The 17,531-nt window shown below is 33.5% G+C and overlaps 3 protein-coding genes across 4 annotated transcripts; 2 read left to right on the forward strand and 1 right to left on the reverse strand.

The window, feature by feature from the left end:
- The first annotated feature begins 472 nt into the window (after positions 1-472).
- LOC133783485 (WPP domain-interacting protein 2-like) lies at positions 473-4,178 on the forward strand. Its single transcript, XM_062223124.1, has 3 exons — positions 473-606; positions 764-1,988; positions 2,856-4,178. The coding sequence occupies exons 2-3, from the start codon at positions 887-889 to the stop codon at positions 3,593-3,595; spliced, it is 1,842 nt and encodes a 613-aa protein (XP_062079108.1). The 5' UTR covers positions 473-606; positions 764-886; the 3' UTR covers positions 3,596-4,178.
- Positions 4,179-9,004: 4,826 nt separating this feature from the next.
- On the forward strand, positions 9,005-14,102 carry LOC133783486 (KH domain-containing protein At5g56140-like). Of its 2 annotated transcripts, none has more exons than XM_062223125.1 (7): positions 9,005-9,226; positions 9,607-9,692; positions 11,775-11,920; positions 12,738-12,857; positions 12,938-13,054; positions 13,132-13,275; positions 13,355-14,102. In XM_062223125.1, exons 1-7 carry the CDS (start codon positions 9,114-9,116, stop codon positions 13,505-13,507), a joined length of 879 nt encoding a protein of 292 aa, XP_062079109.1. In that variant the 5' UTR covers positions 9,005-9,113; the 3' UTR covers positions 13,508-14,102. The 2 variants fall into 2 exon arrangements, with proteins under 2 accessions (XP_062079109.1, XP_062079110.1); XM_062223126.1 differs by having other exon boundaries at positions 12,738-12,839.
- Positions 14,103-14,578: 476 nt separating this feature from the next.
- Positions 14,579-16,913, reverse strand: LOC133783488 (probable calcium-binding protein CML21). The gene is made up of 5 exons (XM_062223127.1): positions 16,648-16,913; positions 16,030-16,266; positions 15,721-15,923; positions 15,192-15,366; positions 14,579-15,103 (listed from the first exon to the last, which is right to left on the reverse strand). The coding sequence occupies exons 2-5, from the start codon at positions 16,226-16,228 to the stop codon at positions 14,982-14,984; spliced, it is 699 nt and encodes a 232-aa protein (XP_062079111.1). The 5' UTR covers positions 16,229-16,266; positions 16,648-16,913; the 3' UTR covers positions 14,579-14,981.
- Positions 16,914-17,531: the final 618 nt, after the last annotated feature.

Here is a 17,531-nt window from a genome sequence, read left to right on the forward strand (position 1 = left end):
CAAAATCATTTTGCCTAATAACTGCGTTGTTACAATCAATTTTTTCTTCATCAAAATTGGGTTTAGGATCTATTTGAATCATTTTACAAAATACAGAATCCAAAAATAAAATTTTCAAAATACAGAATTCAATCAGATAATGATACTAAATACATAATCCAAACAAATATAATTATTTATTATAAAATAATAAAAAATAATAATAATTGGGTGGAGAGGAGAGGCAAGCGGTGTCTAGTGGGCCATGGGCCCACGGCCTCTGCACGTGGCCCAACTTAATCTCAATCACCACCCACGTTCTTTCTGATTCTTTCTCAATTTCTTTTCCATTTTACAACCTACCCCCTTTATTTTTTCCTTTTTCAAATTCCACCCCTTCATTTTTTGCTATTTACTCCTTCTTGTATTTTCTTCTTCTTCACTATTATTATTATTATAATTATTACGAAGTAATAATAATAATATTATTAATCGAAACAGTAATAATGGATTCATTTCATGGCTATAAATCTGCAAATCCAACTACTGTTTAGGGTTTCCACGTTCTTCCATTTCGTAATCCCTCTGCTTCAATCGATCTCCTCCGCACGTTTATCATTGGTATCGGTACGCATCCATCTCCGTACTTTTGATAATTTGCTTTGTTTTGTTGTTGTATAATTCGATTGCATTCAACTTCGCGATTGTTTTCTCATATTGAATTCAATACCACTTTGATTGTAATCCTATGCTGAATTTAAATTTTAAATTTTTCTCCCGACAGTGGTTGAAATTGTAAGCCTCGAGCTGAAATGATTTGATTACCTGTTGCCGTTGATCTTGATCTCATTCAATCTGTTATGTATGTGCGTTTGTGAGAGAAAGAGATTTTGGGATTTCTTTTGTTATGGATTCCGAAACTGAATGTTCGGTTGTCCACTCCGGGCAAGACGATCATCAGGTCGTGTCACCGGATGATGAGACACGACCTGATGATCATAATAATGAGATTAGGAATAATGGGAACGGGTCTTGTACTGACCAGACCCATGATTTGGCAATCCCTGAAAATTTAGCGGATGTACAGACCCGACAAACACAGCCATCCGAAGTGGAATCCAAATCGCCTCCTGGTGAGATTTCATCTCCACCCACTAGAGGCTTTGGATTGAAGAAATGGAGGAGAATTAGGAGAGATGGGGTCAAGGATAGTCCTTCCCCTACTGTTGATTCAAGTAAAATCTTGAAGAGGTTATTGACTGGTAATGACAACTCAAGCAAACATCAGCATGAGATGAAGGTTAGTAGTGAGGGTTCTGTTGGATCTGTAAATGTGTTAAAGAATGCTGGCGCCGGGGCTGTTGATGGTTTTGCATTTCGCAGCGTGGATTCCGATTCTAGGAATGCAGTTGGGTCTGTTTTTGTAGCTGGTACGGATTCAGAGAATAGTGAGGATCGTAGTAGCAAGTCTTCCACAGCTGCCAGTGCTCCTAAGGCCAAGTTTGACCAGCCTGCGGTATTGGGACAGGGAAGAGAGAAGAATAAGGTTAAGGGTATGAGTGCTAAGACTTTGGGTAATTCTTCTCAAAGGATTCCTCAAGGAAAGGCTAAGATTGAAAGTAGTAAAAAGGCTAGAGGAGAAAGGGTCAGGTTTGAGAAGGAAAATTCTCATTCCAGCATCGAATCTGATTCTAGAAGCTCCAACTTTTGCTTTACACAGGGTTCCAATGTGAGTAGTAATGGAAAGCAGATTGGAAGGTCAGTGAGTTATGATGGGGAAAATAGTGAGGATGCTCATGCAAACGAACAACAATTCAGCGAGGATGTTCAAACAAGTTTTAGCAAAAAGAATGTGGGCGAAGTTGAGGATTTACAAGATGATTCGGCAGCCGAGAATTCTTGGGGGGTTAAGGAAGGAAAAAGTGGGAACAACATGTTCTCAACAGGCCGGGATCCACTGGTTGAATCCATGCTTAGTCTGCAGTCTGTACAAGAAGCACTTGAAAAAGGTTAGTCTATGTTTTCTCAAATAACTCTAATTTCTGCTTCTTTTTCTTCCTATTGTATTGGGGAATTAGTTTATATATATAAAAGAAATGTAAGAAACGTTCCTATCAACTTCCCAATAGAAAGGAAATCTTGTGGGGAAAAGGGGGAAAAACAGCAAAAACCAGAGTTTTAAGTGTTCATTAACATTCATCTGCTCTCTTTTTTCCCTTCTTATTGTTTGTATCGTTTATTTGCTTTGCAGCTGAGCTTAAATTAACTTGATCGGTGTAAATGTTTTATCTCATTTGCTTGTTTTGCTAATTTAGGTTGCCCTCCTAGCAAAATTAACTTATATTCGTTGCCATCTAATAAGTATTCATTCCTAGAACTGATTGCATTCACTTTACCTTGTGCTTCGTGTAGCCTTCTTTTTATTTTATTTATCCACTTTCTCTTTCTGTTGTCATATTTTTTCTGACTAGGCTGACCTTTTATAGCAATTTTAACAACTTTTTCTTTTACTTTTGTTAGTGTTTCTCCTGGCCAATGTAAGAGAATGGAATGAAACCTCATAATGCTTGACTTGTTTAAAGCACAACCCTTCATTGTTTGAATTACTTATTAGAAACTCATTATGTTACTTATTTTTTTGGATAAAGGCTGAGCTCTTTACAAAATAAAAAATAAAAAAAGGGGGTTCTTTCAGCCACAATAAAGATTGGGGAGTGGGCAGTTGGTTGTGAGGTTGTCCTTAACAAGCCCAGATATTTACTTTTCATATTTGTTTTTTCCCATTTACTGCTTTTGGTTAATGTACTGGAAAAAGGTTATTTGGTTTAAGTTTAAAGAAAATTCATTTTGATGGAAAGCCATTTGTCATCTTGCAGAAGTAAAGAAATTAGCAGAGATTAGGAAGGAGCCTATATTGGCTGACAGTTTGATGGAGGGCGGTAGTGTGCATTCTGACTCTGCTAGTCCAGGAATTCAAGAACCTTACCTATCTAACCAGTTAAACTCCGAAAAATCTACACAAATGGATGTTGTCTCCTTGCAGGCGAAGGTTTTGAGCTTGGAACAAAATGTGAAAGTTCTGGAAAGCAAACTAGACGAGTCCAAGAATTTACTCGTATCGAAAGAAACCAAGGTTGCCGAACTCAAAGCCACCATTAACAGCACCAAGTTTCTGAAGGAAGAATCAGGTAGCACAATAGATTTACAGGACAAAAGTTATAGGCAGATAGAAAATGAGCTGGAGGGCCTGTTTAAGCAAAGGATCGAAGCTGAAATCGAGTTTTTATTGATTTCAATGGCAACACAGAATTTAAAGGTCATTGCAGAAAAGCAAACGACACTCTTTGAAGAACAAGAAACCACGGCAGAGGAACAAGCCCAGATGCTAAACAAGCTCGGAAATGCAGAAATAAAAGCTGCAAAGCTAGAGAAACAAGCACATGAATTAGAAAAACATTGGGGTGATATTTTTGAGAGTGAAGAGGTTTTAGTTACTCGGAGGAAAGTACATAAGGTTACATGGTGTGTTTGTACTCAGTCGATACTGCTCATCTTAGTACTTTGGTGTTTCGTTTTGCAGTTAACGCCTCTTCCTGAGGCGGTTGTGCCCACCTAAGTGTGGAACTAGTAGGGAGCAGGCTTAAATTTTTGTTTTTGTTGTGTTTATTTTTTTGTGTTTCCAACATTTGTGGGGGGTAATATTTGGACTGGATGGGGATGGTGGGGTAGATTGTAGCAGTAAAGTTTTGTTGAAAATGTTTCTGTAATTCATTTGTTGTTGTTGTTGTTGTTGATAGACATCAGAGCTTCTCAAAATCATTGTCCAGCAGAAGTATTTGATAGAGTAAAGAGTTGCTCAGCAGTGAAAGTGGAAGTGCTTCTCATATTTGTAGTAAATGTAGCTCATAGGAGAGAGAAAGTGAGAGAGAAAGAGAGAGAGAGAGAGAGAGAGATGTCAGATGTCAGATGTCAGATGGAATGTTTTGCTTTTCAAAACTGGTTCAACTTTATCAATAATCTACTGTGGCTGTGGCACACCAAAACCTATTGTATTCCCCACCAGGTCAAAAAAAATTGTATGTAAAAAAGCATATGGAAAAAAGAAGCAAGGCTATTTATGTTGACAGTGATTGTTCATAAATTGTCAAATTTTTGCATATTTGATTTTTGTTATAAATAAAGCTACTTTACTACTTGTACTCTTGGAATTGTAAAACCAAAGAAATGAGGTTTAATTGCCTTTTAAGTTGTAATCTTTCAAGTCTGATTATGAACCATTGACCATTGACCGTTGACTACTACTGTTGAGGAGGATCAGGGGGAAGAAAAAAAGATTAATTGGGTCAAAAACTTGAAATCCAATTAGATTAAGTATTAACCACATTTTGAATACCTAATTTGGCTATTAATGGATAATGGCTTCAAATTCAATTAAGAACTTCCCACTTTCAACATAAGCTGATAACTAGAACAAAATGTTAATGTGGTTGTGGTGGTGGTGGTCAAAGTCATTATTATTATAAACACTTATTGCCAACTCAAAGTAATAAAGAGAAACTTAATATAAAAAAAAAAAATGAAAAATTCATTGGCAAAAAAAAACTCAAATAGATTAAATAGGAGATTGTAAAAGAGAGAGAGAGAGAGAAAACAATTAATTAATTTTGACCAGGTACACCTGTACTAATCTCCAATGTGCATTAACTAATTACTTAATTAAATTAGTGGAAAACTATGACTAATAAATATATATTAATTTGTTATTAAGCATGCATGCATATGTAATTAACACCATTATTAATATCTTTTGGACTTGAATCTATTCTTATATATATATTAATGTATATAGAGAGAGTGAATCAGTAAAAGATATAAAAATAATACTAAATTGGCCAAATATTTACACCAAGAAACCCATGTCAAATAAAAATTTCTTTCATAAAAAATAAAAATAAAAATAAAAAAGTACTAGCTAGCTAGATATATATAGTTCAAACTCAAAGTAGTTAAAAAAATAATAATAATAATAATAATTACTGATATATATATATATTTCTAGTTCTTCTTCTTCTTCATCATGGATCGATGGTGATGCTGATGATGTCCTGATCATGATCAGGTGGAGGAGGAAGATTCAGATCAATTTGGAAAATCAATCTCAATGAAGAAGAAGGTGTAGCATCAGCACCAGCATTAGGGTTTTCATCATCATATGTAGTAGTACTGGACTTGGACCTGGACGACGTCGTTTTATTCACGTCAGCAGCAACAGACTTGTTCTTGCTTTTCCGACCTCTTTTCCCAGTCCTGGCCCAAGATACGACGTCGTCTCGATCAGCATCATCAGCTTCTGCTGGTGCTGGTGGTGGTGGTGGTGGTGCAACACCCCTCCAAGTCCTGTCTTTGTGAACCCTCATGTGCCCATGAAGAGCCTTGACTCTCAAGAAACGTCTTTCGCACACTGCACATTTATAGACAGAAGAAGATGATGATGATGAAGCTGAAGCTGATAGCAGCCATGGCTGCCGTGGTGAATCTACGCATTGTGTCCAGCTGAATCTACGCATCGTTGTCTTTTCTTCTTCTTCTCGTTCCTTTTTCTCCTTCTTCTGATCGTGATCAGATGGTATCGCCATTGTTTCTTTCTGAAACTCAAATGAAACCCTAGAATGAAGAAATGAATTAATGAAACCCTATAGCATAAACTGAGCTATACATATAGTATTTTCAATCATTAATTATTAGATATTATTGCTGACTTCTAGGAGAGCTGTTGGGGAACACTACAAAAAAATAGTTTTTATTTAATTAATTAAAATTTTTAAAATTAAACATAAAATAGTTATGGTTATTCTGTTTTTAAAAATAAAAAATAAAAATAATTACTAAACATGTTTGTTTTTGTAAAAATAAAGAAACAAAAATGAACAACTGTTATGCTTCATTCTGTTTTTTAAGGTATATTAATTATATTTCATGTATAATTAACGTATTTACAATAAAATTGATCAAATATTTATTCATTTTATTTTTAAAAAAAATAATTTGAATACTTGGTGATTTAAAAAAACAATAGCTCCGATAATTAGTTTTCCGAAGTAAACACAAATATTTTTTAAAAAAAATTATTTAAATATATATATATAAATGAATTAATATATTATATGCATTTTCTCTTATTTCATTCTTTTAAAAGGTGAGATATCTTAACAAGAGTCACAGCAAAAATATATCAAACCAAAAAGCTATTTAATTTGCACGTATATTAATATTTTATTTTAAAGAAAATTCATTTGTAATATTCAAGCTCCATATAAATGTTGTCTATACATACATATATATATATATATATATATATTAATGTTTTATTTTACTCCACAAGTCACTAATAAGACACTAACTCTCTTTCTACTACTTTTTTTGTAAGAGAAAAGACCAATTTAATACGAGAAATGCTAAGGGCACTATTAGTATCCAACACCACAATGAAGTGTCATATCGCTATTGGTGTGCAATCCAATATTATGACCATACATTTGAATTTAATAAGTATTATGAGGTATTGCTAACCAATCATAAGATGCCACCTCATATATATATAGTGTTGGACACATTAAGATATCATATAATAACACTCATTTAATATATAGAAGTATTAAGAAAACATATTGGTCTCAATACTATAGTTTTTTCTAACCAAGTGAGTTCATTGTTCATTTATTGTACATGCTTAAAGGCTAATCCAAAAACAACATTTTGAAATATATATAAAAAGTATAATATCTCTAATAACAACAATGAATAATTGAGATAATAGATAATACTAAAATAATCGGGAAAATACAATCTCGGAATCAAGAGAAGCTAAAGAAACTACAACGAAACGCTTTATCTACTCTAGATGTAAATAATCAGTAGCTTAACTACTAGAAAGTAGGGCTGAGCATAATATCCGAAAAACTGAAAAAACCGTGTACACCGACCTTCCGAACACTGAAAAAACCGAAACCAATTAAACCGAGCACCAAAAAAACCGCCAACGGCGCAAACCGCCACTGTTCGGTCGGTTTGAAAATTTTGTGTGGACCGACCAGCGGAACCGAAACCGACCGAACAATATAATATATAATAATATAATATTATATAATTATTAAATAAAAATAAAAAAATTTGAAATTATGTTCTATATATTTATGTTTTAAAAATGCACAAAAATAGATTCCAACAATCCAAAATTTTTAATTTTTTAACTAAAACTTTCAAAATTTTTTTTTTTTTAAATTAATAAATTCGGTTTGGTCGGTTTAATCGACCAAACCGCGGTCCAAAACGATCGGTTTTTTCTTTTAACTGGTTTGGTCGGTCGGTTTTTGGATTGCACCAATCCGGACCGAAAACCGAAAACCGAATTCTGGATTTTATGTTATAAAAAACCGCCCAAACCGACCGATGTTCACCCCTACTAGAAAGCCAACTAATGTATGAATATCTCCACCTCGAACAGCTTCGAGCGCGCATTTATTGGATCATCCTCTAGTGCGTAGCTTTCTTTTCGGAAAACTTTCCCTCCAAGCTTCTGCTTGGAGGAAGATTGAAAAGGAACTTCAATTACCTATTGTAACATACCAATTTGACCAATTTTTAAAAATACCACATTGTAAATATTGTTTTGAAAAATACTAAATTGGTAAAAACAAGGCCAAAATGGTATTTTTAGATAATGATATTTTTATAAGATATCAATAATGCAAATATACAAGGAAAATATCTGGTCAATAATTGAATACATACATAAAAATGAATAAAATTTGGTTGTGGTTGGTCAACTTGATTGGAAGGTGAGAAAATTCAACCTTATTAATCAAGCAAGGAATACCATGGTTTCACAATCACAAGACAATAAATTTAGAAAAAAAAAAAATTCAAGAATTGTGGGACCTTCTATGCTATAATTCATATATATATATATATATATTGGTGAAATTGTTGTATAATTCATAAGAAAGAAAATGAAACGTAAAATTAAAAATAATAATAATGTATAATAATATTAAGTAATAAAATGTTCCACAAAGATAGGGATTTTGCCATTGTTCAAACTTCAAAGTCCACTAGATAGCTACGTACGACTATTTTAGCCTAAGACCAATCTTTTTATTTTACAAAATAAATTTATATAAATTTAGAAAATAGTTTCATTATTAATAATATTATTATTATTATTAAAACACTAATTAACATCTCAACCAACCACCAAAACACAACATTACACGCCTCCCTCTATTCGTTCACATTAATTATTATTATTATTAACACTATTTTATTATTAAAATTATTACTAATTTTCTTTATCAGAAACTACTAATACTATGATGAAGAAGGGCATTTTTGTAATTTACAAAATAAAATTATATATTTATATCCATCATATTATTATTATTATTATTATTATTATTATTATTATGAATTTATATTTTTTTAGACTCTGTGTTTTGTCTCATTATCCGATTGGATCCTATATTGTGATAAATTATTTTTTGAACCCTGTATTTTGTAAAATAGTTCAAATAGTTTCATAAATTTGATTTTGATGAACAAAAAATTGAGTATAACAACACAGTTCTTAGGCAGAATGACTATACTTTTGTTCTGAGTTGTTAGTTTAATAAATTATTTATGATTTTAGTTCAAATTTTTTTTGATTAAAATCGAATTTAGGAGTCTATTTGAACTATTTTAGAAAACAAAGATCCAAAAAATAATTTGTCAAAACACAGGATCCAAACAGATAACGAGACAAAACTAGACCCTTATTATTATTCATATCCCATACCCATATCCGACACAATGATCATGTCGTTTTGATAATTATTAGGTTCCAAAGTATGTAAAACGACATTATTTTCTTCCATAGTATATTTACTATTACAGTCTTACTATATAAACAGTTAAAATAAATATTTTTAATTTTTAATAATTTTAATTTTATTTTTTTTATAAATAAAAAGAGAGAGAGATGAGAAAATCCAATCCATTCATGCCCATTTCCACCGACGCTTTTGGATTGAGTTTGAGTTTGAGTTGAGCTGAGCTGAGCTGAGTTCAGAGCTAACAACCACCTCTTTCTCTCTCTAATGGCGTCCTCTACCGGAAGATACATGGCCTATTCGCCGTCGCCGTCGTCACCTCACATCTCTGCTCTCCGCTCCGCCTCCACCTCTGCTGCACTCCTCGTCGACCAAGAAAAGTAATCTCTCTTTTCCTCCGATCTCTCATTTTCGTTTCTTGATTTTTTTACTTTGCTACTGATCTGTCAGCGATCCACTTTGTGAAATTGTGATCGTCCTTTGTGTGGTGGTGTGGTGATCAGTCCACTCTGTTTTTGTTATGTTTTTTAATTCGTTGATTTGATCTGAATTTGAGCTTGTCGTGATCTGATTGTGATTGTGTTGATGATCTTGTTGATCACTTGGATGGTACTTTGTATAAGAACATACAGCTAAATTGGATTCAGTATTAATGTTTGTTTGTTTTGCATAATTTAATTGGGAATCGTATGAGTTATGGTGATTTTTGTATATAAAGCTCGATCTTGACTCTGTTTTTGTTTTTGTTTTGTGGTGTCAGATATCTATCTGAGCTGCTTGCGGAGCGTCTCAAGCTCAGTCCATTTGTGGCTGTGCTTCCATATTGCTACAGGTTATTAAACCAGGGTGAGTTTAGGTTCTGCTACAACATAGTTTTAACTTTGCCATTGTTACCCCACTTTTCCCATAAAGTTTAAGGGAAATTCTGATTTTTGGGATTCTTTTTAATCTTCTGTGCTCATGGGGTTTCGATAAGAGTTAATAACATGTAAATATTGGAGCCATTGTGTCTTAATGGTGTGTAAAAATAAGTTAGTGTCAAAATCATTACTGAGTGACTTTTCTCTTGGACATGAATGCACAGGTTCTTGTCAACTCAATTTTGTATTCTATTGTTTCTTTTCTTTAGGAATATTCTGCTGCATTTCTGTTGGCCAGAAATGATGAAATTAGTAACTACTAAGTTAGCTAATTGGTGTCAGCACAGCAAAGTCAAGACACACTTTGCTGTTTGCAATTTCTCATTTTTCATGCTTATTGATCCATATGATACTTTTTCTCGTTGTATACTCGATTTTCAACCATTCTCCCTTTGGTGCTTTCTGGTCTCAATACTCAGCAAATTATACTATGAGTTCATCCTATTTAGAAGGGTTAGGTTATGGTGTACGGTTTGATTCCTCATGGGATTCTACCTAGTAATTTGCTAGATTTTCCTGCCTCCCAAAGATGGCAGGGAATAAGTATAAAGTTGAAAAAGTAAAAAATATATATATATATATTTTGTGACCATTAACTGTCCTATGACTTATCTAAGAGGTTAGCATTTTTCTATATCTGTTGTAGCTTTAGCAAGTTCATCAGATGAGAGCTCCAGTGGTGTCAATATATTTATTGTGACCACTTATATTTTGTTCTGTTGCAGTTTGTTTCATGGGTAGGAAGATCTTAGCATAAGGGGTACCTCAGATGCTGAGGGTGCCACTAAAATGTCTCAAAATTATCAAGGGCCAAGCTGTCGACCAGTCTTGCTTGGCTGGGAAAGAAGGTTATAGTGCTTGGAATATGAATTATTGTTATTTAAAGGTTCCTTGCCTTTTATTTTAGGTGCTACTTACTTGACATTTGGAGATGTTTGTTTGTTCAACCTTTTCTATATAGAATTTAGAATAGTTATCTACAGCTGTTAGGTAGCTGACTAGTTGTTGGATTATGGATATAATCACATGTGTTTCAGAATCTAAGTCAGATTTTGTTGTGGAAACATTTCTGCACAAGGGGGATCAATTTGTTGGTCAATGATCCTTTGTCTCGCATATAGAATGTGATTGAATTTGCAAACTTCATTAAAAAAAAAAGAAGAAGAATTAAAAAGGCCCTTGGTCTTTATTTGTGTTGTTCAAGGTTTGCAACACTGTACAATCCGAAATTATTCATAATTGTAGAAGGGTAGTGGTTTTTTCAGTTGTATGGTGTATAGGTGGGAAATGCTGACTTATTGATAGTTGAGACTTGTAGATTGTGGGCACTTTTTCACTTGTCATTTTGGAATTCTTGTAAAAGATAGCAAGTAGCTTTGTTGTTAAATGTGTCTAATGAAATCTTAATCTTAGTTTAGCTTTAATGTTTAGCAAATGTTGGCTCCAGCTCCTAGCTAAAGAGGAGCTTGACCTACAATTGTCCGTGGAATTGGACTACCTCTTTTCCCACTGTTTTTGTCTGTTTTCCATTTTCTCCCTTGGGAACAAACGCTTATTTTTTTTTTTACTTTATTGTGAAGAGTCAATTTTATTTGTGAGGACTAGGTATTGATTTCTCAACTTCTACTAGAGGGATATACATATCTTTCTTATTAATTTTGTTCCTAACAATAACTTTTGGTGGGGATTTTTGTCCTTACTGCTTGGCTCACTATTAGTTTGGATCTCAATATATAAGAATTACTCATTTACTAATCTTGTACAAGGGCCTTAGTGTTTGATTAACTTTCTTTTTATTTCATATGACAAGTTAAAACTAAAGTGAATGTTTCTTTCTTTTTGTTTTTAATATATTTATTACAGAGTAGATTAATTGGGTAAAATTCATTACTTTTGGGGAAGCTTTAATTTACTGACTTGGAGAAAAATCATTTTGTGGTGACTGCTAACTTTTTAACAAATGCTGACTGGTACATCTTATTCTTGGAAATTGACATTTTTGGAGCAGAAATATTGCGTGTAACCACACTGTTGGGGAATGCATCAGTTTTAGGTCAAAGTGGGCTTGAACATGCTAGCCCCCTGGCTTCTGGAGGAATGTATTCAAATGGAGGTGCTGATGTGAGCGGATGGGCATCACGGTTCCAATCAGAAGTACGGATTACTAACCATTAACATAACCTTATTTTCATCTAATTTTACTGTATTTTAGAGTATTCCTGACACGATTTTTTGCATTCCAGTTTAACTCTTAACATTTGTTTGAGTGCTCTTGCAATTTAGTGACAGGTAGTCAGAAGCTAACACCAATGAGCAATGAATAATAGATTTTAGCTTAGCTTCCTGTTCCAGAATCTACTGATCTAAGATGGTTCTCTATTTCTCCTGCTTTATCTTTGCTGTCCAGGCAAACTTGATTTCAAGACATAGCACAGTCTCGTTTACTTTTGACATAAGGCTGCATTTTTTGTTATGAGGGAATCGTGAAGCAGTATAGTATTGAACTAATTAGCATCCTCATCTTCTTATCACTGACCCTTTGTTTATGCATCCAATGGTCTCATATTTGCCATTAGAGAGCTTTTATCTGACATCATTTAACTTATCGGGTATAGCAAAAGTCCTAAATTGAGGTGCTGGTTCATCAGCTATTGTATGCTTTTATCTGATGCAAAATAAATAATACTTAAAAAAAAAAATTGGTGTGACAATATAAAATTAATATCTTGGTTGTAGTTCAACTTCTTGATGTAAAGCCTAGAAGAAATAGTCTTCTTCTTCTTCTTCTTCTGAGGTTAAGTTTGGTTTTTTTTTTCTTGGTTACATATCAGCTGCAATGAATCTCTTTTACTCACTTAATATCAATCTCTCCTTGCTCTTCTATTTTCTAATAAAGCTTTGCCAATATATATCCTGTGATTTCTCTTGCACTAGCTTTGTTGTGGACATTGACACTTATGGTAATATTCAGATGTCGAGTTTATTACAGCCCGCATCATCACCAAACTGGCTGAGTTCTCAAAGTAGCTCATCGGGTCTAATTGTTAAGCGAACAATCAGAGTGGACATTCCGGTTGAAAATTACCCCAATGTACTTGTTAAATTCCACACCACTTTTCTCAGGGACCTTTATTTTTTTAAAGGCTGACATTGCTTGCTTCATTCTTGCAGTACAACTTTGTTGGCCGCCTCCTAGGTCCTAGAGGGAACTCTCTCAAGCGAGTGGAAGCAACTACAGAGTGTCGTGTTCTTATCAGAGGTCATGGTAGCATAAAGGATCCAACTCGGGTAATCATAAGATAAAGCATTGGTTATATCAAGTCCTAGAATATTCAGTTATTTATTCTGTTGTTCATGTATAACAGGAAGAAATGATGAGAGGGAAACCAGGGTATGAACATCTGAATGAGCCTCTACATATTCTAGTTGAGGCAGAGTTACCGGTCGAAATCATTGATGCTCGTCTAATGCAAGCACGTGAGATACTCGAAGATCTACTCAGGCCAATGGTAAGTCATCTTTTTTCACGTCTTTTTTATCTGCTGGCACACGTTCCCTCCCTTTACACCTTCCTGCATTTGATCTCAGGACGAATCCCAGGATTTCTACAAGAAACAGCAGCTGAGGGAGTTGGCCATGCTAAACGGTACTCTTCGCGAGGAGGGTTCTCCCATGTCTGGCTTGGTCTCCCCATTCCACAACAACAGCCTCGGCATGAAGAGGGCCAAAACCAGGGGGTAATGTGTGCTATAACCGGAGGGCTCTTGGAGCTCGTGTGTGAAACTTGAGCGAGTAAAACAAACAAACAAACAAACAGCGGTTTCCCGTGCCACCACAGGTATTGCTGTATCATCATCGGACAGTGCCTCCAACTACCATCGGAGGGGGGCACCGGCACTGGCACTAACCATGTGCCAGTTGTTCTAACTTGTTTCTATATATGGTGTGTGTTGTTTATTCTAGTTGGAGGAGGTTTAATGATCGTAATGAGAGAGTTAGTAAAGAAAACGTTTTGAGTTTGGAGGATTTGCTTTTGTTATGTCATCGTCTCATAATTTAGGCTGTTTGGTCTGAGCAGTCTCTCCAAGACTGCATATATATATAATTATATTATTATTATTATCATTAGGCTTTATTGGTATAATATATATATATATATATTTGTGGTTGGTTTCAGTGATTTTGCTTGTATACCAAAGTTTACAAAAAGCCAAACAATGCTCATTTTCTTCTTCTTCCTTCCTACCCTTATGGATGATATGTTCTCTGTGTACTATTCAAGTGTAGATTATATAGAACAACAATTGGTCAACGCCATTCTTTATATTATCTTCTAGTCAAATTTGTTTTTATGATTTGAAGAGAGTGAAAGAACAAGTTTCTATGCTCTGTCTGTTTCATGTGGAAGAACAGTAAAGTCAAGATGTATATTTAGTTGGTTGCAATAATTGAGTCAATATATACAACTACCAAAAAAAAACAAGGTATTTATTTTGGACATCCTTTTCTTTTTGTTGAATCAATTATTCTAGGTTGGACTTTGTGTTTTTTCTTTTTATTTGAATACGTGTTTTGACAAATTACTATTTGGATTCTATGTTTTGTAAAATGGTTAAAATAGAATCCTAAACACGATTTTGATCAATGTTTTTTCAACTAAAATCACAAATAATTTACCAAACTAATAATTCATAACAAAAATAAAATCATTCTGTTTAAAAATTGTGTTGTTATACTTAATTTTTTCTTCATCAAAATTGAGTTTAGGATTCTATTTTAATAATTTTATAAAACATAAGGTCTAAAAAGTAATTTATCAAAACGGGTCAAAAAATGTATAAACCCATTATTCTATACATGAAATAGGTTGAGAGTATTTACACTGAGACTGAAATTACAAGCTCTACACATACATATCCAATATAAGCAGAAGAAGAAGAAGAATTATTATGAAAAGCACAAAGAAAAAGTAGGAATATACTATTTTGTTCTCTCAAGTTTAATGCCAAATACTACAATTGTCTTTAGATTCTCAAAACAATTAAAATTAACCTGCAAGTTATTTTAATTTGTTTTTTTTTAAATTGAGAGACAAATGTAGTATTTGGCTTAAACATATAAACTAAAATGGTATATTCCCAACTAAAAGTTTGTGTGGTTACTAAATTTGTCTTCTCAAAGCATTCAATCCACATACATACATGCATATATACAATTATGAACCACAACCACCTTCTTCTTCTTCCTCATCCATCTCATCAATTCCAACCCATCTGGTAAATGCAAAGAGAAATTCTTTGAAGTTGACCATTCCATTCTTATCCCAATCCATCTCCTCTGCAGATACCAACAACATCATCATCATCATCATCATGTTATGTCACTAACTTTAGTTGGAGAAGAAAAAGAGAGAAAGAAAGCTAACCAAATCTCTTCATTGCTATTCGGCCTGAGGAGCGTTCCCCTGATGTAGTTTCATTAATGGCCTCAACCATTTCACTCCTACTCACATAACCATCCTTGTTCTTGTCCAAGAACACAAATGCATCCACCAATGTTTCGAATGTCGCCTCCAATTTCGGCATTGCACTTTTCAGTTTCTACACAAAGTCATGGAAAAACATTGGAAAAACAAGTTTGAATCTGGCAAAAAAAAGAAGGGATCCTGTGTTTTTTTCCATTATCTGTTTGGACTCTGTGTTTTGACAAATTACTTTTTGAACCCTATGTTTTGTAAGCTAGTTAAAATAGAACCCTAAACCCGATTTTGGTCAATATTTTCTCAACTAAAATAACAAATAATTTACTAAACTAACAATTCAGAACAAAAATAAAATCATTATGCTTAAAACCAATACAGGCTCCAAACAAGTAATAGAGAAAAAACACATGTCCAAAAAAGTATAAACCCAAAAAAGATTGAAAAATAAAAGTTATGGTTTAGTTTTGGATACAGTGTGAAGTGTAGCTTGATCTTCCTTGAGTAGATAAACAAGGCAGAGAAGAACTATGAACTCATTGAACTTTATTCCCTTATCCTCATTGAAATCACAGGCTTTGAAGAAATCACTCATTTCCTCTTCTGTGAAGGATATTCCCAGCTTGTGGAAACATTTTTTCATCTCTTCTTGGTCGATTGCGCCATTGGAATCCTCATCTGTTTCGATAAGAATACATTACATTACATGGCAATTGTTATAGTTTTTCTAGTTTTTTTTTTTTCAGAAGAAAAACACACAATCTTTGGGAATTTGAAGACATACCAAAGAGCTGAAAAGTAGCCTTGCAATTCCTCAAGCTCTCATCAATCTTAGGGAACTTTAAGATTATGCTATCAAAAGATTTCATGGAACTTCCTTGAGTTGCTCTCTGCTGCATCACTCCAACTAATTTGGAGTCAAGCTTTGTTTCAGATGTACATGCTTTTTTAGGTGATTCACTCTTCCCTACTACACCCCCCATTTCCTCAATTAGCAACACAAACACAAAAATATGGGATTCTGCCAAAAAAAATAAATAAAAGATCTTAGGAGTGAGATATCTCAGAAAAAATCCTCTTTTGCCTCATTCAACTCATTGTAATTTTGAATCAAAATCTCAAACAAGGCTCTGCAAAGGGCATACTAATCATTGATTAAATAACAAAGCTTTTTTTTTTTAATGTTTATCCAAAAATCTCACATTTTGTGGCCCCCTTGTACCTATCAGATTGTAATTGCTGCTATTTGTACATATAAAATAAAAAATTATAAAAAAAAAAATATATGCTTTTTACATAATCCAAAATCTCAGTTTACAGAAAAGGAAGAAACAGATGATAAAATCAATAAAAGGTAGAAACTTTGGTGAGAAAGATTATTAGAGAAAAGCATATTGCACACCAGATGTTTGATATTATTTCCCAGCTTGGAGGCTCCTTCTAGTGAATAGAATCCAAGAGAACCAGAATCAGAGATATAAGAGTAAAACCCAGAAACAGATTATGAATGGTTGATAAACCAAGTGAAGAAGTCAGAGCCACACTCTAAAGAAAAAAAAAAGATGTATATAATGATGATATGTATTGTACAAGAAAGAAAGAAAGAAAAAAGAGAGAGAAATAGAAAGAGAAAGAGAGATGTAATTGATTGATTTTTGGCTAAAGTTAAGGGAAGTTGGGTTGTATTTGGTTTTATTTTGGATTTTGGACCAATCTTTGTGCTCCACCCACCACCTATTCATCTCTTATTTCTGCTGACTTTTCTTTCATTTTTTTTTCCTTTTTCTAAATTAATATATACATGTGTAGTGTAGGAGGAACTGATGAGGTAATTCACAACAACCCAATTTAAAAACTAGCTAAATAAATAAAAGAATGTGAGAAAATGAACCAAAATTTAATAAGTTGTAGTGGAAAAACCACTTCTAGATTTGGGGCCTATGTATATAATATAAATGAAGAAAAAAAAAGTCAAGAGACGTTAGTCTTTTACATTATTATTATAAAGTAGGAAAATGTGCATACAATTACATGAGTTGTTGTAGTGAAAGAGGCCAAAGGAAGAAGGCAATGGAGAAATAACAATGGAATTGGTTGGTTTTTGAGATGCTATCATCAAATGTTGTCATTTGTCAATCATAGAGAAATATATAATTTCATAGCGTTTGTTTATGAGTTTATACATTTTTATATCATGTGTTTTATCCTATTATTTGTTTGAACCATGTCTTTTAGTAAATTACTTTTTGGACCCTATGTTTTATAAAATTGTTTAAATAAAACCCT

The sequence above is a fragment of the Humulus lupulus genome, chromosome 6 (assembly GCF_963169125.1).
Source record: "Humulus lupulus chromosome 6, drHumLupu1.1, whole genome shotgun sequence".
Classification (NCBI taxonomy): domain Eukaryota; kingdom Viridiplantae; phylum Streptophyta; class Magnoliopsida; order Rosales; family Cannabaceae; genus Humulus; species Humulus lupulus.